At 41.6% G+C, this 23,261-nt stretch overlaps 1 protein-coding gene across 4 annotated transcripts; it reads right to left on the bottom strand.

The window, feature by feature from the left end:
* Positions 1 to 4,251: 4,251 nt before the first annotated feature.
* On the bottom strand, positions 4,252 to 19,027 carry LOC119730468 (monocarboxylate transporter 12-like). 4 transcript variants are annotated; one of them, XM_038203385.1, is made up of 5 exons: positions 18,502 to 19,027; positions 15,767 to 15,977; positions 12,979 to 13,179; positions 11,201 to 12,013; positions 4,252 to 6,684 (listed from the first exon to the last, which is right to left on the bottom strand). In XM_038203385.1, exons 2-5 carry the CDS (start codon positions 15,963 to 15,965, stop codon positions 6,545 to 6,547), a joined length of 1,353 nt encoding a protein of 450 aa, XP_038059313.1. In that variant the 5' UTR covers positions 15,966 to 15,977; positions 18,502 to 19,027; the 3' UTR covers positions 4,252 to 6,544. The 4 variants fall into 4 exon arrangements, with proteins under 4 accessions (XP_038059313.1, XP_038059314.1, XP_038059312.1 ...); XM_038203386.1 differs by having other exon boundaries at positions 18,657 to 19,027; XM_038203384.1 differs by having other exon boundaries at positions 18,707 to 19,026.
* Positions 19,028 to 23,261: the final 4,234 nt, after the last annotated feature.

The raw sequence follows: 23,261 nt of genomic DNA, 5'->3' as shown, positions 1-23,261 counted from the left end.
GAAGCAAGGTATATACAGCGCACCCCCACCTTTTGTGTTGGTTATTGTGTTCCCGGCCCCGGAATCTCATCAATTTGTTTGGGAGATGTATTTTTTAGGTATATCAAAAGGGTTTGGGGTGTATACCCTATATTTGTCCTAACTCGTGCACGGTATAGTCCTTGATCGCAGCTTTATGTAATATTATAGTTCGAGCAATTATAGTTCGAGACTCATGTAGGCCTAAGTTTAAAAAAAAAAGTGTTAAAAGTGTCACAAAATAGTTTGAATGGATCGACACTATGCATATACTAGCTTGGTCTATACTAGTCTTTCAACTTAAATTAGATCGGGGATTACATCAAACTCACGTTTTGCTGCTTACTTTCACAAATCGATGTTTTTTTTTTACCGTGTGAACAGTCTCGACCCTTGCTGGAATAGCTGATCAAATCATAATAACACGTTTATTAAGCCGTAACAAACCCATACAACGAAAGGTTTATGTAGCCTTGTAAACAACCTTTAACACAGGTGCTTAATTTGGTTCCTCTCTCTCTGAACTCACCCTCGATCGTAACATGTCTACTTGGGTCATTAATTGGTGGTGAAGAGACAAGTGGTGGTGGTGGTTCACTGTAATTACAAACATTATAATATTTAACTTCAGTAACAATTCGAAAACATAATTAATCATTGACCTATTGACTAACCTATTGAGCCTGCTCTTGACATGTTAGTGACCAAAACACATCAAAACTTTACCGAGAAAGTTGTAAATAAACTTATAAAATCATTCTGATTACAATAAATTTTAACCTTAAATAAACCAATGTGGCTTACCGATCGTGTTGGAACTGGAGTCTACACCATTTTAGATCTAGGTACCTTGCTAAAGTCACATTAATTGTGGGATGAAATCGGTACGCGTCAATTATTATTAACGAATCATCGGAATCATGAATAATTTTACCTATGACCTCATTAATATGCCATCTCAACAGAGGGCGCTATAACGAACGTACTGAAATCCAAGTTTACAGGAACCGCAACAAACGTCAACAAACTTTTTTTTCAATCAAAGGTGCGAGCAATTACAAAGTATAAGAAAACACATTGAATAAGAAAAAAACCTACAATTAAAAGAAAAACGACTTTGACATCTCGCCTCTACATACGTATACAAACAGGCAGATGTTGATGGCTTATCCGAGTCCTTTAGGGAATGTATTTCTTCTATCAGCTTCCAGAAACCATCGAATCTACAGTGAGGCTACTATACTCAGCAAACATGACGGTGCTGGGCTTGTTATGGGCAGTGCCGTACAGTTTTTATGGTACAAAACCAGAAGCGGGTTCGGTGTTGACGGTATAGAGCCAGAATTGGTCAAGTGCGCGATTTATTTTCCCCTAAACCACATCCGCATGTGGTGTACGCTATGACGTTTTGGAACTTTACTTCTCTGTTGTCTTAAAAACATGAGAAAAAATATAAATTTAGAAAAAAAAACCGTGTTTAAATTCTGACATTATTTCCCTTAAAAAAGAGTATCGTAGAGTGCGCTCAACAACCTGTAATGCGGATGTTGTTCGGGAAAAAATAATTCGAGTCCAGTGCTGGCGCTATTACAGCAAACCGTAACGGTAACCCAATACATGTACAGCGCCTGAACTGGGCCTTGGTTGGCGCTATTAAGGCATACCGTAACGGCAAGACGGAACACGGCCTAAATCGGGCTATAGTGCTGGCCCTTTTACTGCAAACCGTAACGCCAAGACGGCACACAGCCTGAATCGGGCCAGTGCCGGACCTCTTCGACAAACCATAACGACGAGATGGTACATGGCCCGAATCGGGCCAGTGCTGGTCCTTTAAAAGGCAAACAATAACGGCAGTATGGCACAGCCTGAATCAAGACCCAAAATTTATAAAATGACCCACATGTCAATTTTCATGTCATCAAATCTGTATTAATTCGGTAGAACCCTTCTAATGCATACACCTAAGGCACTGATGAAATAAGGTGATGATAGTGTGATGGAGCAGTCTGGCCAGTGCCTTGTAAATTCAGGTGCTGTACCGTCTTGCCGTTATGGTTTGTCGTAAGAGGGCCGGCCCTAGTCTAATTCAGGCCGTGTGCCGTCCAGCGGTTATGGTTTGTTGTAGAGGGCAGGCACTGGCCCGATTCAGACTCTGTATCGTCTTGCCGTTATGGTTTGGCGTGAGAGGGCCGGTGTCACATGAAAATCCGACTCCTATGAAAATCGGACCCCTATTTCCCTATTATCGGTTGATCCCTCGCACGTGACAGGTCACTCTCCCGAAACGATCCTAAAAATAGCAAGGCATCGTACTCACACGTGCGCAGTACTACCAGTGAGTCCACATTTTCATGGAGTCGGATATTCACGCTACACTGGCACTGGCCCGATTAAGGCCGCGTGCCGTCTAGCCGTTATATTTGTTGTAGAGGGCAGGCACTGGCCCGATTCAGACTCTGTATCGTCTTGCCCTTATGGTTTGTCGTAAGAGGGCTGGCAACGGCCCGATTCAGGTTCTGTACCTTCTTGCCGTCAGAATTGTATTAAGAGGGCCGGCACTGGCCGGATTCAGGCTCTGTACCGTCTTGCCGTTTTGATTTGTAGTAAGAGGGCCGGCACTTGGCGGATTGAGGTTCTGTACCGTCTTGCCCTAGATGCTTTGTCGTATAAAGAGGGCCGTCATACTGTCTTGCCGTTTTGGTTTGTAGTAAGAGGGCGGGCACTGGTCGGATGTAGCTGTAGCTCTGGAAGTACATGGCCTGAGGCGCCCGCCCGACGTCACGTTGGCAGCCATGTTATTGCATGGCCTTATGGGATACTTACCCAAGTAACCGGCTCGGCGAGTCGGTTACTTGCGCCAGGCTCCAGTAAGGTCGAGAAGTCAAGTGAGAGGTAAATCGAACGCTGTCGCGCTTGCACGAGTAAGCGCGGGGGAAGTAATTGAACGCACTCTTAGTAAAATGTATAGAACCTACAATGTACTTGCCCCACATAGCAATATACTCGGTACCTAGGATGAGTTGTTACAAAATATTTTCATTAATTAATTAACAGATAATTAATAAAAGAGTCTTCAACAGATGTAACCCTTTTGTTTTATAGTAGACATACTGAGCTTCCACCAGGTCGAAAACCAAATGCTATAAATAGAAAGTGAAAATACTGCTTTTAATTCGTCTTACGAAAATGTAGTCTAATATCAAATATCAAGCCTGATGTAGATGCAAGGGCTCGGTATGCAGCATCCACCAAATACGGAGCAACGCAATCATGGAAAGTGTTATTCACTGTTAACAAACCATGCCTTCCACCTGTTTGAGTTAAACTCAACTCAATTCTTACCCGTTTATTTTTGTAACAATTTGTAGGGCACAAACTGCAATATTAGAAAACACTCAATCAGCTATCTCCAGTTTAGGGAAAATCCTACATTTTTCAAGATAAAAACTCCGTCAATGATTTTTGCACATTTAAGAATATTTTTTATGTGTGAGAATTTGATTATTACACTGATTACATGTAAATTTACAAGATTGAAAAGACGATGTTATACAATTATTGTGGCTACGTTAGATGAAATAATTAGTATATACTTTGTAAAATAAAATCAGTATGCAGTGTTTGTCACAGTTGAAGAAAAACTTCTTTTACATTTAATTTTGCATTAGATTATAGATTTAAGCTACGAATTAAAAAAAAAGTTTCCAATAAAGGAATATTTTGTTAAATTGAAGTAAACACGTGCTTGGTATATATCACTTTATACTTCCCATATCTAGTTTTGAAAAAAAAAAATCAATGATTGATCCAGGTTCTTGTCATCAAATGAAGAAGACAAATGCAGAAATAGTTGGTTTTATGGAGTACCGAAGTGAATACGTACTCGCACACAAAGTGTGTGCGAAAGACATAATAAGCGCGTGATAAGTATTTTCGTGATTAGTATTTTCGAGAAGGCGTGGACGAATGATCGCGAAAACAAGTACTGCACGTTGTGAATAATAACACCAAGTACACGATAAAAATCCATTACTGGCCAATTGCGGTATCGAATCAGGATACAGGAAGAAAGTTTCCTATCCAGTGTTTACTATTGGAAACGAGGTTGGAAATAAAGTAAGCACTGGGGACGAGGTTGCTCCAACACAGACCCAAACACGCGCGCGTACTCCATATCCGTTGCACTACACTTTCTGGCTCTAAATGACGTCACACTTTGGTACTCCATAGCCTTGAAACAACTTTTTAATATGAATAAAATGAAAATAAATTTTATATTAGGAGTAAAACTCCTTGTTTTAGAAGATGAAAAATACTGAATCCATGAAAGATTGTTGCACAAGTTTTAAGTATAGTTTTAATATGTGAGTTTTAATTGTTACACTGATTAGAAGTAAACTCAAAAGATACATTCAATATGTCGATAATTTGCATTCGACAAAATAAATCATCAGACTTGAGTTCAGTGACTCAAACGATACTTGCTGTTAATCCAACAGCACACGGCTAACTTGTGAAAATAAAGTATGGTGTTCGTTGCCTCAGCCAATTGTGGTGTATAGGATTATGCTAATACGAATCAATAAATGCTTAGTTTATACTGGTCTGGCATATTTGTATTTTGGCCATTTTCAGCTGTCCAATTTCTGCCTTATGAACAGTCCGGTCAATTCACGGTTTGAGCTCGAACAAATTGCAGTAAAAATCATTCAAGCGTCAAACAACTTCAAATAAATACACAAACAACGGCTGAAAAATCTATCATTTTTATGAGGTGGGAAGGTGTTTTTGAAGCACATTGTCCTCGAACAATTCGTCTGGTGACTTGCTTCGATTTACATGCCTGTAGTATAAGCTATACTGTTTAGAATTCAAGACCACATGCGAGTGCAGCAGACGACAGTGCGTCAGGAACCTTAAATAAATGTGTTTTTTAACGTGTGATAGATTTTCTTTTTGCTTTTTACATAAACTTTTGAGTACGTTTTATATTATTAAAACATTGCAAGTGTGTTACTTGGATCACAATTCTTTATTTAACGGAGATCAGTGTCAGTTTCAAGTCATAGTTTCAATACATAGGCTAAGCTTTCGCGTCTGCGAGAGCTAGTATGTTTTTCTTAATTTTGCGCTATATTTCTAGCGCACGACCTCGTATATGCGAATATAGATAGTGTAATGCGACCGGGCTAATATGTGGATTGGATCTTTTAACACCTTGGTTAATCACGACGTCATTAAATTATTATATGAAGTTACTTTGCACCATTACTTGTGAATGTACGAAAAAACAAATGGTGGGGATTCAGCGTCGTTTGTCATCCGAAGACCTGTCGTGTTGCTTGAATTCTGCAGCGGATGAATTAGTCCTCGAAGATTTTCGACCCGAGCAGCGGAAGGCCTAAGAATACTTTCTTCATGGTCTTAGAATGCACCAACTCGACGTTTCATCAGCTTATGCCACTTTACCGTCAGTTGCCATGTTTACCAATCGTGACATTTGGGAGTGAAATTGGCGCGAATTGCTTGATCATTAAATTGCTTGAACTGCTTTAACCTTTACTCCACATGCATTAAGGCTCGACTATTACAGGGTGTCCCAATAAACATTGTGCGTGAAACAAAAATCGCTGATTTTCTCAAAAGTTAGTCAGATTAGCTAATCAAATTTCATATTATTTTAAAGCCTATGGTCTTGTTTATAATTGGTGAAAATATCAAGAAAATCTACCATTGCAAACCAGAGATATCGTTGATTTGAAAGGCTGAAATTATTTTCCTGCTGCGCAAGTAGAATCTGACAATCAAACATGTTAACAAAGAACGTCAAAAGGTTCTACGGGGCAAGCGAGGCGCATGGCTCCCCCCAGGAAAAAAAAGGAGACAAAAAAGAAAAAGGGAAGAAAAAGAAAATGAGATGCAAAGTAATTTACATTAACAACGTGGGCGTCCGCGGCAAATGTCCCCTCCCGGCCCAACCTCGACAAAATGATAAATTGAGAATAGTTATGCTAGAGAAAGTACAAGGATTTTGGGATATAATGTGCTTTGCCGCCCCCCCCCCCTAGAAAAATCCTGGCGACGTCCATGGCTAGAATGTCATCAGGGACTGAAAGTATGTACAAATCCTCCGTATGGATTTCCTCCATAAACTATACACGTATGACTACACTCAGCAGAATCCTATGCCCTCATTGGCTAAAACACGCCCCAAAAGTCTTCATAAAGCGGGCACCAATGACAGGCTATCATTATCGAGCTGGACTCTCTAGCCAAAAGGCTCTCAATTCTCAGATAAACATGTTAGGCTCAAACTTATGTTACTTACTTAATATTAACAGATATTCTAAGAAGATGTTTTCTACAATGCGCCCTCTATTGAGATGTACATATTCCTGAGTAAACCAGATGTAATGTGCGACCAATATGAGAGAAGCACGTCTTGCTCCTGTAAAATTACATGTATTTACAATAATTTTCAGATATCAAAAATTAGCAATCAACACAAGATGTACTTGGAGCTTCATTGAAGTTGACCCTGTGCGTCTGCTTCAAAACATCGATAATACCTCAGAATGAGAAGAGGAAACATCGGAAGGAATTGCATGGAGCCTATGAAAACAAACGCTGTGGTGTAACTGCCTGTGGTGTCGAACAGCCAACCTGCAATGTGCACAAAAGAGACAGGTGAGATGACAACAGATATTGAAATATACTTCGATAAACAAAATAATCACCATCTATATACCTACTTTATTATGGTTGCAGAGCAGTGAATAATGTCCTGGTCCGGACCTGGAACTTCGATTTCTGTGGAAATTTGGATAAAAGTGGACCGGAAAGTTCCTGTATTTTGTTATAGAGTGGATGGATCATTTTCATAATGGCAATGGACTCCAGGAATGCCTTCTAGGGATTGTCATCTTGAAAATCAGAGAACTGCTGGTTGTGTGCAAACGCCCCCAAAATGACCAAAAATGTCGAGACGGTTCTCAGGGTTTAAATACCAGTCGTGAGATCAAGAGCAAAATAGCAAGTTCATGCGCGCATGCGCATAAATGGGCGGGAAGGCAAAAAGCGAAATCGGCCAATCGGAGTCGACTTTACTAAACCGTGACGTCATTTTATTCCAAAACAGGACTTAAACTGTGATTTGCCAATTAGAATTCAGTGTTTTGTAATACAACAACAGCCGGACGCGTATCACATAATACAGAGCGCGTGACCCCAGCCTTTGTTGCATGCTGAGTTATATATACATATTTTTTGTATCCATGTCTATGACGCGACAGCGGTGAATGACCGAAGACCCGATATACAAAGCGTCCGCTGATTGGTCAAAATTTGGAGGTGAAGATACGGTTGTCTTGCTTAATGAATCAGTGAATCTGCTCAAATGTTATAGAATATGGCTTTCGCCATGGTCTGTAAAGCAGATAAAACACCCGCTAGACACAGCAACAAAGGCCGTGGTCACACACTCTGTATTATGTTACGAGACGCGCGCGGCTGTTGTTGTATTACAAGACACTGCATTCAATTGACCAATCACAGTTTTAGTCCTGATTTGGGCATGAAATGACGTAACGATTTTAGTAGAGTCGACTCCGATTGCCTAGCGCGCGGTTTGCATATATCTTCATGTTTAGTTATCAGACGTTATAACGGAGACTTGGCGTCGTGGATAGCGGGTGATACTCAGAGTGCGGGGTACCATCCAGCAAAATTTGGGCCGAATCTCGGTGCTGAATCGCGCCTGGCTGGCTTCGCTTTAGCAATTGAAATACGAACGGGCTACGCCGGTGTCATATGAAAATCGGACTATTTTCCCCTTGTATTGGTTAAACCCTCTCACGTGACCGGTCCCTCTCCTAATTATCTATGCATGAGCATGCGCAATACCACCAATGAGTCCGTATTTCATGCAACCTAAATTCATGCTACACCGGCACACAAAGATTTCACCGTGCAACGGACGGTCAAATTGACCGGAGATTGTGCATAGACAAATGGGACAAATCATGGAGAAATTTAGAGAAAATGACAAAACCTTTTGAGCAATAGGCGCTTGTAATCAGTGGTGCGTGCGCGTGTATGATCGATAAAATGAAATGAAAAATGAAATGAAAAACCCATGGGCGTCGAGAGGGGGCGAGCAAGGGGGAGGGGGCGCTTGCCAAAAAAGCCCCCCCCCCCCCAAAAAAAAGGAGCCAAAAAAAAAAAAAAAACAATAAGGAAAAAGAGGTGTGAAGTCATATTTTCTGTTAATTTAATGCCGACTTAACAAAATTGGAGTCTTCAGTGGTGTCAATGGGGGTGGGGTGGGCAATTGTCCCCCGCCCACCCTCGAAAAAAAATGATAAATAATTGAGAAAATGCTAGCGAAAGTACAAGTATTTTTTTGGGGAAAATGTGCTTTGCCCCCCCCCCCCCCTAGAAAAAAATCCTTTGACGCCCATGAATACAGCCTTTTCTTCTCGTTCATAGCTCTGGAGGAGTTTTCTTTTGGAACTTAAGTCCGAGAGTCATCCCGTTAAGCCCAAGTCACACATTCACGGTTAGAGCTACGAATATCCACGGTTTACCCGTTTTCTAAGACCCTAGTCACACTAGAGGCGGAATGAGCCGGAATGCCGTCGGACTGAAAATTCTTTGTATATTCCTGGATTTTCGAAGTGCATTCTAAAACTTCTGACTGCATTCCAAATATTCGGGCCCACTCTTGTAGCCGGCCCGAATGTTTTGCTCATGCTCAAAACTTTCGAGGCGCATTCGAAGTGGAGAAATATCGAACGGCATTCGAAGTGTATTGTAACTGCACTCCGACTGCATTCTAAATATTCTTACGGCATTCCAACAGCATTCGAAACATTCTGATCGCATTCGAGGGAGAATCGAAAGGCCAAGCCTGCCAAATCCTGCCAGAATGTCCCGAATGCGCCTCAAATGAGCCGGAATGCACCTCGAATGCATCTCGATTGCTGCCGGAATCTATTTCGATATTAAAAGAATTCAGCTGGAATGCACTTCGAATGCCGTCAGAATCTTTCGATTGCCGCTCGAATGCGGCTCGAATGCAGTCGGAACGTCCCGATTGGCCCTCGAATGAGTCCGGACGTAATTCAGAACAACGCCGAATCGCCTAAAAACGCGGCCAGCTGCCGCTGGAACGTCAGTCTGTGATGGTTGGGCTGAGACTGATGAAAATGCTAGATTCGGCAGCATTTTATACCCTATCGGGAACCATTCGAAGTACACTCTAAATATTCGAGCTGCATTCTGTTTGAATTCTTGGACGTTCCAACCATATTCAGTGGCCATTCCGGGAGCGTTCTGACTGCATTCGAGGTGAATTCGTACAGCATTCGAGGCATGCACCTTCCAACCAGACCTCGAGCGGTATTCGGGCAGCAATCGAAGTGCATTCTAAATATTCTGACTGCATTATAACAGCATTCTAAATATTCCTACTGTGTTCCAACTACATTCGAGCTGCATTCGAGAGCTAATACACCCGGAATGTGCAAGAATCATTAGAGGCGGGTTTGAAGCGCATTCTAAGTATTCGAACGGCATTCTTACAAAGCTTGGTCAATGTGAAATTTCCTCCCAAATGTGGCAAGAATTTTGAAAATTCTTCATTCCGGCTGGTTCTGCTTGATTCATGCTGCTTTCAAATAAGTGTGACGGGGGTCTTAGAATGCACTACGGTTTCAGGACGGATAGCCACGACTGCCCTAAGGTTTCTGTACGAATACACCACGGTTTGTCAAGAATATGAACGGATTGTTGAAGAATATCGACGGTATTACTACAAATAATGACGTTAACGCCACGGTTGTCTGCGATTGGGCCACGGATGACAAAGGTTCTCATACGGCATATTCGTAGTACAACCTTAGAGAACCCTAGCACATCCGGGCATCTCCGTCGACCATTCGCAGCGAATTCGTAGAGATTTCTACCACGAATGAGCTACGAATCTCCAAGAATATGCACAAATATCCACGAAGAACACTACGAATAAATACGGTTGTCCTACTGATGTCTCACGGTTGTACTACGGATTAATTTTCATGACGGTTCACCACGGAAGTTATGAACAGTTTAAAACTTCCGTAGCCCCTCCATGAATGCCCAAGGAAGATGACGGATAACCACGGATGCACTGAGGATGAATACGGTACTCCCACGGTTAAACACGAATTTCAAACCATAGTGACCGTTTTAGCCGATTTTCGGCTAAGTTTGACAGATTTTTTTGTTAAAAAACGAGTTTGACCGAAAATTTGACAGAATGGATTTTTTGGGGCAGATTTCTGGCAGAATTCTGCAAAAATGGTTATTTTACAGAAAAACATAGCAAATTTGAAAAGAAGGTAGATCTGTTTAAAAAAGCTCTTTTCAAGCAAACCCTTGCATAATGGGACAGGTTGCCTTGTCTATGTGCTGAGGTTCACTGGGAATTGGATTTCGTCGAGACGCAATCTCGTTTTGACTGAAATTTGCGCAATTTCATAACACCTTTACATGACTATATATTGCTTATAATTTTATTTGAACCTTAATTAAGGCAATATACAACATCTGCATGCGATTTTAAGTGTTTATAGTGTATTTCGTGTAATTCATTCAGGGGAATTTGGCAGATTTTTGATAAATCTAACGCATTTAGCAGAATTTGGCCACGAGCTTACGGTCACCCTGTTTCAAACCGTTGACTTTACTTGGTGGCATGACAAAATATTTGCGAACCGTACCGGTAATTGCGTGGGCCACGGATTATGATTAGCGTAGTGTGCGTGCAAACCTTTACGCGCATGCGGTGTGTCATGGCCCTACTACGTTTCGGGGGATCTCAAAAGTGGTCATAAAGCGCCATCTACTTTTCTTGTGAGGTTTCCACATCTTATTTTCTCTCTGTCACCACTGAGGTGGAGCACACCCAAAACGTGTGGAGAGGGCCGACCGAAAAAAGGCTGAGATGAACTTGAAAGAAGGAATTTGTGAAGGAATTCATTAAAAAGGGAGGGTGTTGGGAGAGAGATAGAAGACAGGACAGAACAAAACATAGATGCTAAGGGGATTTTGTAACATGTCAAGATGAAGAGCACATTTTACGAAAATGCGAGAAAATGCAATGGCGAATACACACTGAAATAAGAACGGCATAGCTTACCGGGTAAATAGCCCAGAGAGAATACCAAGATGGCACCCGTAAAAGATGTCCAACCAAAAGTTCCGACCAGCAAATCCACACCGAGTACCTGCTTACTGAGAACGTCCTGAAGACAGCTGAGGGCGCCAGAGCTTGTCAGGATAAGGAGTGATGACGTCATCATTGGCCAATATGACGTCAGCCAGGGAGTTGCACAGTATGACGCCGAACAAATCGCGACAGCGATGGCCGTCAGATGGAAACTTGATATCACCCCTCGGTCGAGAAAGAATCCCTGAACCAGTTTTGCAATTAAACCTCCAACGCCGCCAACTGTTACAAATGTTGCCGCATCTTGTAAGGAAAAGCCATTTGACTGAGCTTGTGAAACGAAGTAAATGACCCACATTTCAAAGGCATACTTTGTGCAGCAGGATATGATGGCCACCGACCAGTAGCGGAAATCAGAGAGAAGTCGAATATCGAAGATCTGCAATAGGTTCTTGTAAAATGCGGTACAGCGAGAGGGAAGTTGACTTGGATGTTCTGATATCCCATCGTCTGCTGGAAGCTTCTGGTATCTGCTTGCTGAAGGTGCTCCTGCTCGCAGCATGAGGGCGCCACACACCAAAAGATGCATAGAGATGGCACCCACCAGAAGCATGGCTCCTCTCCATCCATACGTATCGATGAATACCTGGACGATGGGTGCACACATCAACAGTCCGATGGAATCACCTGTACGTGCAATGCCAGTGGCCGTGGCGTAGTTCGTAGTGAAGCAGCGGGCGATGGCCTCTTTTATAAGCACACCGGAAATCCCAAATCCTATACCTGATATGCGGAGAAAACAAAAGTTTGGAGAAAAATCACAGACAAAGAGTACTACTGCGCCATTTTCGCATATGCACCCTCGTTTCTTCGATATAACCATTTGCATTTACAGGAGCACAGTGAACTGTTATAATTATTGTCGAGCTCTGACTGGAATGATTTATTTACGGAATAGAGTTAACACCAGTGCACAGAGACAGGAGGAGTCACTGATCTCTATAAGACTGGATAGCGTACAGAAAGCCACTGAAGAAAGCCCTTTGAAGCCATAATGGAGAGCCCATAATGGAGATTCACTTTTGTAGCATCGTTCACCCGATTTACATTTTGACCACCACGGTTCGACCATCGTGGTCTACTTTTGAATGCCGAGGCGTTAGGAAACAATAATCACTATACAGATATGTGTCATTTTTAGTTGAGTATTGTGCGTCTGCGTGACCAAACTGCGCTTCAACTCTTGATACAGCGTGCGCTGTATACGCGGCCATCTTTGAGAGACCGGGGGCGAATTGGTCAATACGCACATTCTACTGTGTGACTGGTGCATGGGAATCCGCTATCCAGTCTTTATATAGATATCAGTTGGAGGAGTGAAGGGTATACACTGTTATACATATATAGTGTTTTAATTTTATACACATTTATGAACGGTTTTTATTTTTTTTGCAACACAGTTTATAACCAGACGCCATTGATCTGGGTAAGTTGGTCTAGAATCAGTTTCATCATGCAGATAAATCCATGTACGAAAAAAACCCCAAAGCCTCAAACAGCCGGTTTTAGCAGTGCAGCTGATTGAAACTGAAATCGACTCTGAGAAAAAAAAATCCACTATGCAACGTTCCGTGAACGGCGTTGTTTTGGAAAGAAACGTTTACTTACATAGCGAAACAAGACGTTTATTGCGCCTAGAAACAGTTACCCGTTGGCGAGGCGTATTACAGGAAATATCATTAGCTTACCCAGGGGTAGAATGAATGCACAAGTTAGGTGAACAGGCGAGGTGGCAAACGACGCCGTGATGACCGAAACACCAATCATTGCACCACACGTCATGATGACGTAGCCGGGACCGAGCCATCTACCCATCAGCCTCGAGGTGATTGCTGCAGAGGATGAAGATTGGTTTGGGAAGAGTTGGTCTTGGTATGAGTGGGTCGGAGCTGTGATTAAAGAGTTGTGATTTTAAAAGTTAAGATTTTTCGGATATACATGTATTCTGTTTCCTTCACCCGTACATTTTACGGATGTAATGTTGGAAAACAATTTGTTTGCATCTGACACCGTGCAGCCCAGATGTTTTGCCTTGCCTGTACTTGTTTTCACTTTCAGCGGTGTAGCTAGGGGCGGGGGGGGGGGGGGGGAGTCGCCCCTTCCACTGGCAATTTGGCAACCCCAGAACAGCACAGTCCTAAACTTTGCCATCAATAGCGGGTTTAAAATGAAGTGACATTTTCACTTGTTTTTGTTTATTTTTTTTCACGAAAACCCTTTTTTCGCAATTGGGTTTTTATGTGAACGTCACGTGAAAAGCTTATAGCGCCACCTACTGTCTGACATTGACCATGATGTCGGTTTTGAACAGCGCACCCATGGAAATACGGTGTCTAGCCCCCTCCCCCACCCCAAACCCCACTTTTGGATTTTACGGAAACCGGGTGTCCGGACACCCCCCCCCCTGTCTATCTTTCAGCACGGGTGAAATTGGGCTCCCCCTCCCCCCTCACTGTTACATCCAGTTCCCCCCTACGCCACTCGCCCCCTAGGATATGATGAGAACCCTGGCTATGCCGCTGCCCACCGTTGATCCTAAATAACTATGATGGAATTAAACCAACATTTTAGATCATGTCAACAAGACATGATACAATTTATGGAGTTTCATTAACTTTGTGCAAGAGGGTGAGATTCAAACGCCCACGAAAAACACCGTACTTTCAGAATGTCAGTACAGCGCTGGAGACGGTGGCGGCAGGCGCGTGCTCCCGCCGAAAGCTTTTGAGGGAATGCAGGATCACCCCTGATGTCATTGCACACCTGCTCGATTGTGTGTTGCGCCAAACGATCGAGGAGAAGTGCAATGACATCAGGGGTGATCCTGCATTCCTTCAGAAGCTTTCGGCAGCATCACGCGCCTTCCCACCGTCTCCAGCGCTGTATCGACATTGGAGAACGCCAAGTCGAAACTTGAACCTATTAACAGACAAGCCTGTACACGAACGAAAAACTTTCTGATATATTGGACTCGTGCTTCGGTTGTAATATACGAATGAACGTCAGAGGTTTTATAATGTAAACAAGGAGTTGAAACAATGAGTAATGAGTTATTTATAAATAGCAGGTCATTGAATAATGTAAGAGACTCAGATTTGCAATGAAGGAACGATCGAATGATCACGATAACCAGCATGAGATATTATTCAGACCGCTCGTTTCTGTAATATGAGCAGCTTTTCTTTGCATATTTTGGATGGTGAACCGCCCCAAATCGAAATTGAATAATCTGGGTACGGCAAAACAAAAAAACTACATAAAGTATTAGATTCTACTTCTGGAAGTTTATATTTTTAACGATTCATTATGCTAACCTTTTTTGGGGTTGGTATTTTGTCGCTATATCGTCAATGGTGATATTCTCGTCGATAAGTGTGCCCAAGAATTTTGTCCTTTAAAGAGGTTGTGGAGTGCTCGAAGACATTTCCGTCATTTTTCAGGTATATGTATGCTAAGGTGTGATGAAATAAAAACGACTTTTGTGTCTGTCATGAAATGAGAACAAAAGGTACTTTTGAGAGCTGTTTTTCAGGTCCTGTTTCGACCCGAACGTGCAATTTGTGTAAAAGTTGTCGTTGGGGGCAGCAAACAAAACATAGTAAATCGTGACGTAATAAACAGGACTCGTTTATAGTACTACGCTGCATCGGGAGTCATACTCATTTCATGACAGACACAATAGTCGTTTTTATTTCATCACACCTTAGGCTACATATACCCGAAAAATGACGGAAATGTCTTCGAGCATTCCACAACCTCTTTAAACGCGACCTAGACTTGAGTCATTTAAAATTAAAGGAACAGGTTGAGTGTATTTATACTAATTGGCACAGAAAATCACGTTGTTCGATTTCAATAAGTTAATACACAGTTTGTTAGCTACAAGCCATGCACTAATAATTGTTTTAAGTTCAGCATTAAGTTTTACCAGTATCAACATTATAAACTGTCATTGGCAAATACACAAAATAAAATAATGTCAGAGGGGTTACTGATATCATCTATTATATAAAAGGTAAAAAGTATTGGGCCTAATACAGAACCATGGGGTACTCCACAAGTAATATCTCGAACAGTAGAGTTCACAGAATTATATGACACGTGTACTGCTTAATATTATTCAGATAACTTTTAAATAATTCTAGTGCTGTACCACGCACGTACCGTAATGTCACTAATCGGTACGGTATGTCACGATTGACCGCGTCAAAAGCTTTGGACAAGCGTTTGAAAAGAAACATGAGACACTGGAATGAAGACAAGCGCTCTAAAGGTTTCGATTTTTGAGGACCAAACATTTCTTACCTCGAAATTCGTTCGCACTAAAAATTCGTTCGCACTATACAAAACCCCCATTTAAGTTCTTAAGGTTAAATGAGTGAAGGAACATGCCACTTTATGAACGATCTTTTCAATCTGTGATTGTTTTGTGAGCACAAGAATGCATTCCGGACGATTCTGTGGCTTTAATTTTACCAAATAATCCGCTGGCAGTGCCTATGGTGGACGTTATCCAGCCCAAGATCCACGCGGTGGTATTAAACTGGTCTTGTAACAAGGGAAGCATCATGCCGATGGTTTTAAAGATTGCAGACCAGATGAAAAGCCTGGTCCACATAGCCAGCAAAGCAAACCATCTAGCACGGCCATCAGATCCACCTGCTGAGCTAGCCATGACTCTCTGCCTCTGCCGAATATAATACCATGATAAAGAAATCTATTAGCAAAGGCGGTACAGGATTTTTTTAAAGCTCTGCCGTGAGCTTCTACACATGTCACTTGGTGGTTGGTCGGTCTGTCTGTCTGTTCCCAAAATTGACCAAATGTATGGTGTTCCTTATGCGTCATCCGCGTTGCATTTTTCGGCGGCGCGTTTTTAAGCTCTGGCATGGCACGGATCACTTTGATCGATTTCATGCAAGACAATTTATGCAAGACTTCTTGCGACACGGTCAGAGCTTTTTAGTCCCGTCAATTTAAGTTTTGACCTACAACAATTTTTTTCATTTTCTTTTTTCTTCCCGGCCAGAAGAGTAAACTTTGAAGATTTGTTCTTTTTTATTTCAATGTAAACAACTGTGAAACAATTTAAGAAATTGCAACATTAAAAACAAAATTCTGAACTTTTTCCCCCTTATACTAGGGACAAACGTTGATGAAAAAAAACCCAACCAACCAAACAAATTGAGGAACAACTTTAAATGCTGCAACGTTTTTGTTTTTTATTTCTCTGAACCTTTTTTTTCTTTTCACGAGGAGTAAACTTTGCAGATTTGTTCCTTTTCTCTTTATTTTGTCGCAGTAACTGGGGAACAATCGTTTCAACGGTTTCAGTTTTATTTCTCTGAAATACTTTTTCTTTCCTTAGGAACAAACTTGGAAGGTTTGTTCTTGTTCTCACGGTTCTGTTTCGCTTTAAAAAAAAAACAGGAGAACACGTCATATAACAATTTCTTTTTTAAATTCTCTGATTTCGTATTCCCTTTCCCAAGAGCAAACTCTGAAGGTCATTCCGTTTTTTGTTAACTGTTTGCTTAGTAAAAAGAAATGGGAAAAACTAAAGAGGGTGCAACTATATTCAAACCGGTAACCTTACCTCAGACTGGGGAGGAGGGGGTTTTCTAAGTAGAACAGTGACTAGAACTCGTAATGCATGTAAGCAACAAAACGTCCAGAGTCTTGTCTAAATTTACCTTTTGCTTGTGATTGTTTTGTTGTTACAATATCACTTTAAAAAAAAATAAAACTCAATGATTTGTTTAGTCATTTTATTTCGTCTGTTAAATTACTTTACTCGAAAGGTCCTGAGTGTAGCAAGCGTTTCAGTGCTCGATTTGCATGATTTAATACAATCATATTTATCTTTATTTCTGCTTTTTAGGTTGTACCAATTTCTAACAATTTAATGTTGTGCCATGATGTCTTTAATTTCTCCATCAATTCTGCATTTCGGATTTATCCCCCCCCCCCCATGTAGCCGATAAGTACGATGGACCGAAGCCCATGTAGGCCTAAACTTGTTTTCAAGTGTATGCCAATGCAAGGATTAATCCCCACGATTGAACTACTGAGCTGCAATACGGGCAAAGTTTATACAAAACACTGTAATCAATAGGTGGATAATAATTTTAAGGTAGTAAAAGAAAATCCAAATTCTTACATCAAAAAATCACAATAGGCCTACCCTATAGTTTTGCGCGGCAACTTCGCGGTAAGGTAAAATTCTATACACGCTAGCCCCATAAATGTGGCCAATATACTGGACTACCTCCGTAAATAAAGGCCACACTTGGAACATGTACAAAACATGTAGAACTTTGTCAAATTTTGATATTCACATTATATTTTCACATTAGATTGTAGGCTTAGTTTGTGTTTGTTTTGCTTTAGAAGCATACTCACCTTTTTACAGGCTAATCAGAAAGTACATGTACTGCCTTTTTCAGATGTTTATTTTTCGTGAAATTTCCAGATTTGTTTGCACACGTTTGTGTATCAAAATTTCAACATGAAATTTCACGAAAAAATATACATCTGAAAAAGGCAGCACTTTCTGATTAGCCTATAAAGAGGGTAAGTATGCTTCTAAAGCAAAAATAAACTACAAACTAAGCCTAAATGTGAAAATCAGAATTTGACAAAGTTCTACATGTTTTTGTACATGTTCCAGGTGAGGCCTTTATTTACGGAGGTAGTCCAGTAAATTGGCCACATTTATGGGGCTATATACATGCGTGCGGAAAAACTGTTGTGACCCTGAGCATAAATCATGCCACCGTAGAAACGTCATTTTTAATACGCGTTACGAAAAATCAGTCAAGAAAGGGCGAGTAAAAACCACCTTACCCTGCACTCCCTGGATAAATTAGAAGTTTTAGTATGTTAACCAGTGATTTTTCCTTCCCGTGAGGAAAAGAATATTGCATCCTGACGCTACGTTTGAAACAGAAATAAGATTTTTCTTTTGGCTTACATTGTACCTCAGAGAGTATACTTTCATGTGAGAACTGTAAGGAATATGTTGCCAAAGTCTTTAAGAGAGATTTGTAGGCGAATGTGTGGCCAACTTTAGTGATTTTTACATGTCACTGCATGTTGAAGCCCTCATCTGCCGCGTGACATGTACACATTCACTCAATTGGCCACACATTCGCCTACAAATCTCTCTTGTAGACTTTTTCCCGTGAGAGTGTTAAAATACGGGTACATACCTGTATTCCCCAATACCGATGTTCCCCGAAATCCCTACCAATATAACCCTAACCCTAACCCTAATCCTAAGGATTTGGGGAAACATCGGTAGTGGAGAACATCTGTATTGGGGAACGTCGGGTAGATCCCTTAAAATACATTCTATTGCAAATACTTCTAGGTCTGTATCGTCGTCAACTGATCGGACTGTAACTGTGCACTCACAATGGCCGACATCTCCCTGACTTCCTGGCCAAGATCCCAAGACGATGTTTTCAGGAGTTAACCAAACAAGCACCAAGCGGGCTGAGGTACGTACTGGTTGTCCAAGCTCGTGTGCTCTTTTTTTTATTGTACGTACAACGTAATGTAATGGCCGTGCGTTCCCTCATGCATATCCAAACATGTGCAAAGCTTTTTACTATTTAAATCCTCAATTAACGCACGATGTGAATGGGACAAAATACAAACGAGAGGAGCATAATGTTAGACTTTAAAGCAAAATGAGACGTACCCCTACGCATTTTGTGTCATTGTGTTCCCGGCCCGCGAATCCCGGCATGCATTCTTTTGGGGATGTATTTAAGCCTAGGCCTGTGTAGAGTTTAGCGACAAAGGTTAATGACCGAAGACCCGACATAGAAGGCGCCCGTTGATTGGTCTAATTCGGAGTCTTCAGAAAGACGCTAGCATCATTTAGAGTGCGTTCGATTACTTCCCCCAGCTACTCGCGCCTCGCTCCTCGCGTGAGAACAGACATGCGCAGTGGAGCTGCGAACGGTTTCGGGTAAAGTTTCGTGCAAGAGCTGGAAACATGGGCGTCGCCAGGATTTTTCTAGAGTGGGGCATAACATATTTTCCCCAAAAAATCCTGTATTTCTCAACATATTCTCGATTTATCAGTTTTAGAGGGGGGCAGGGACATAAATTTACAACAATATGACTTCTCGGCTCTTTTCGTTTTCTGTTTTTTTTTCCTTCCTTTTTTTTGCTTTTCGGGGGGGGGCAGGATTTTTCTAGAGGGGGCAAAACATATTTTCCCAAAAAATCCTGTATTTTTCAACATATTCTCGTTGTCAAACCTGCCCTCAGATGGAAGCCCTAAATCCAGGGAGGTGATTCTTGGGTATATTTACACAATTCCACCAATTTTAAAGTCAAACGGTCTCCGTTTTCAAAAGAAATTGTGGGGCACATTTTTTGCTAATGAGCTCGCGTATATAGAAATTCTCACTCTGCACAATCCAACGCGAATTAATTGCGGCCTCTGTCGTTCTCATCGCGCCAGTCGGATATCGTTGTTATAATCGCTGTAATAATAATGACGTTATCAGCACTCTTTGTGGGTTGGCCAAACGAGTTTAAATCTTGAATATTTACACTGCGTACTCCACCTGCAAACTCAAGCAATACGTTTGAAACCTTCTATAGCTTTCACATTTTAAATTTGGGCGGACATTTAGGAGTATTCGGGAACAAACTACCCCCCCCCCCCGCCCCTCAAAAAATTGTGTTCTGCCGGCATTGTCCGGTGCATTACTAGCACGTTGTCGTAAAAGTTGGTACCTTGATATGGGCTTAACTTTGAGTCCAGCATGCCTGAAAATTAGATATTGATACCAGGATCATCCAAATCGACCATATAGAAGCATTTCTAGACAAATAGTTCTTAGGGGGTCATTTTGGCGGCCATCTTAAAAAATGGCCGCCATCTTGGATTTTCAAGTGGCCAATCGGGCAGATTGTGAAGTATACCCTAGAGAATCAATGTGCCGAATTTAGTGCTTGTATCACCATTTGCACGATTTTTCTGTTATCTGCTCCACTACTAATGGCACACGAAATCTCACCTTTTTTTTTTTGGTTTGACAGAAACTCTTCTAATGTAATGAATAGCCAGCTAGAAAGAATTCGAGACAATATCATAATAACAATCATCATTTGTTCATGATGCACTTCCAGAAAGTTTCCTACCCAGGGCTTACTATTGGAAACAAGGTTGGAAATAAAGAAAGCACTGGGGACGAGGTTGGTACTGGGCCGTTTCTGGGCTAATACATCTTGCCAAAAATAATCCAATATTAATCCATTACTGTTCCAGAACTCTGCAAGTATACAGAAAGAACAAGACCAGTCATATGGGCCAGTTATGTTTGCCAATGTCGGGCCACTGCTACAATCCCGGCCAAAATGGTTGGGACACTTGGAAATAACCTTAGCCTCCAACGGTCACCAACTCCCCCGCTCCCCCGGTCAATGTTGTTCTCTCCAGCGGATGGAGCACACACCGCGCAATGAGAGACAACATTGAGCGGGGACTGGGGGGTTTGGGGGCCAGCGAGATTTGGCCAGGATTGTAGCTTGCCATTAAGGGCCCTGTACTGGCTTGTACAATGGAACGGTACAGTACGCGATGCCATAATTGAACCTGACGAGAATCAGTACTGGACCGATTCTGTAACAATACACGCCAGAATCAGACCAGGGCTGAGCCAGCATTCACCCAGAACGTACTAGGACAGTTCTGTTTCGACTTTACTGGGACAATGCTAGATTACCAGAAAAGGCCCAATACTGGCTTGCGAAATGGTGCGTACTGTCAGTTATACAAAAAAGAAAATTGCTAATTTAAAAGAACCTATAGTTAACACATAAATTTAATAACACACAACACTTTTATTACTGTACCACCAATTTGTTTTCCATACGCAATCTATTTCTCGTCTGAAGATACAGCTCGAGTATACATGGAGTTGAACCTGAGATAAAAATATGAGTATTTGTGGCTTTCAAATATCATAGCAATTTGCTAGTAATGGATTTATATCGTGTAGTTGGTGGCGTTATTTCCAACGTGTTTTACGTGTTTTCACGATCATTGCAATTATAACGTCAACGCCTTCTCAATAATACTCCTTTTTCCTTCCAGTTTGCCCATATAAATATGAAATGTGATACTGCATATTTGCGGGCCAGATTGTAACATTTTAACTTCAAACTTAAGATTGTGTTTTCATGACTCACGGCGCGACGAAGTGATGTTGTTTTTACCCCAGACACCACATACAAAACCAAACGCTAATGTAACGCACATGCAGGCACCAGACTATTCGTCATTTGCATACCTGTTCAAAAATCTTGCACATGCAAATGATCCAATACCAGGGTAAGAGAGCAGGTAGTGGTGGGTGCGTACTGCTCGACACCCCGGGACGACGTTGGACCAGTACTGATTTTTTTTCTGGTTCAGTTTATGTCCAGTTCAGTTTGTGTACATAATGCCCACCCATACAAACTTTTTGCGACACTTTTTCACAAGACTTTTTTTTTTTACTTAGGCCTACATGAATCTCGACTATGAAACTAGTCGTTGCATGCATATAACAAACTTACCATAAACATACCCAAGAGATTTCATGACTATAGGTTAAAGGGTTTTGGAATTATTGCCCATTAATTATTCACATGCACCAATGGTAATTCTGCTTTGTGTACACTACATTATGGGGAAATTGAGTTTTCACGGCGCGGCGCGCCGATTTTTTTTTCACTGTGCGGTCCAAATGGTCGGATTTTTTTTGTTTTTCAAAAGATGCGCAAGACTCCAGGCAATTTTTTTTTGCCGGGGAATCGCGGAAAAAGTTGAGGGGGCGTGGGGCGATATTTCGTTCTTCCAAGCGACATGGTTGTAAGGTATGGCGTTTTGGACTGTACTTTTCTAAAAACATGACAAGAAAATATAAATTTAGAAAAAAAGAAACGAATTCAAACGTAATGAAATTCGGACTTTATTTCCCTTAAAAAAAATCCTCCGAAGCCTCAGGTAAGAAAAGAAACAAAAAATGGGGAAAAAAAGGTGCTTCGAACCCGCAACCTCACGGTGCACAAGCACGACCGCATCGACTGAGCTATCGCACTGCTCGCCAAAAACGCGGGAAAAAATAATTATATACCTGCGTACAATGTACGTATCATAAAAGTATCGCAGAGGGCGCTAAACAACCATGTATGTGGATGTAGTTTGGGAAAAGAAAATTCGCGGGCGGGGGCAGATTCCGCCCGGCTCTTTTAGGGTTAATTGTAAAGCGCTTTGAGATTGTTGATACGATGGAAAGCACTATATAAGAACAATAATATTTATAATTACCCTGGATTGCCATTGGGAGACATGCCCATAGACTTGTGCACAACATTTTTCAAACTTAAATGTGCCCTAACCCAATATTCCCTTGTCCTTTTTTGCACGAATTTCGGTATGTTTACTAATTAGACCACGAGCAACAAATATAATCTAATTGCGATGGTAAAATTTCGCCTCTAGAGGGGGGCTGTGACATTAGGGAGACATGAAATTGTTTCCCTAATGACCGATGTCTCTCATCATGCGAAGAAATTACGATAACATGTCTCCTTAATGGTACCATTACACGTATTAAAGCTGTGATCTAGGACTATACCGCGCACGGGTTGATGCATAGGAGTAAAGGTCGTGTACACCCGGACCCCCAGATCATAATACTCATTGTTATACCTATACACGCAGCTATCAAAAGAATTCCTGAGATCCAGGGAGCACAACGACCAACACAAAAGGCGGAGATCCGTCGCATATATCTTGTTTCAAATGTCAAATAGTGCCTTTCTCTAGTTATATTTTTATCCCGCTCACTTAATAGTGCTTTAAGAGGAGTTAGTGAGTAAAGGCTTTGTATGGCTTTGATCGATAGGGATGAGTGAACATGCATGGGCATTTCATACCGTGGTATAAAGAATACCTTGT

Source organism: Patiria miniata, unplaced genomic scaffold, assembly GCF_015706575.1.
Source record: "Patiria miniata isolate m_02_andy unplaced genomic scaffold, ASM1570657v1 HiC_scaffold_22, whole genome shotgun sequence".
NCBI lineage: Eukaryota > Metazoa > Echinodermata > Asteroidea > Valvatida > Asterinidae > Patiria > Patiria miniata.
The sequence above is the reverse complement of the archived record's forward strand: the minus strand, read 5'-3'. Positions and strand labels throughout refer to the sequence as shown.

Excerpts from the sequence above, each read along its gene's own strand:
- LOC119730468 (XM_038203384.1), bottom strand. Across the intron at positions 13,180-15,766 it reads CACTGCCAGCGGATTATTTG|CTCCGACCCACTCATACCAA; the intron begins GTAAAATTAAAG and ends CTTTAATCACAG. Across the intron at positions 6,685-11,200 it reads CTCTCTGGGCTATTTACCCG|GTTGGCTGTTCGACACCACA; the intron begins GTAAGCTATGCC and ends TGCACATTGCAG.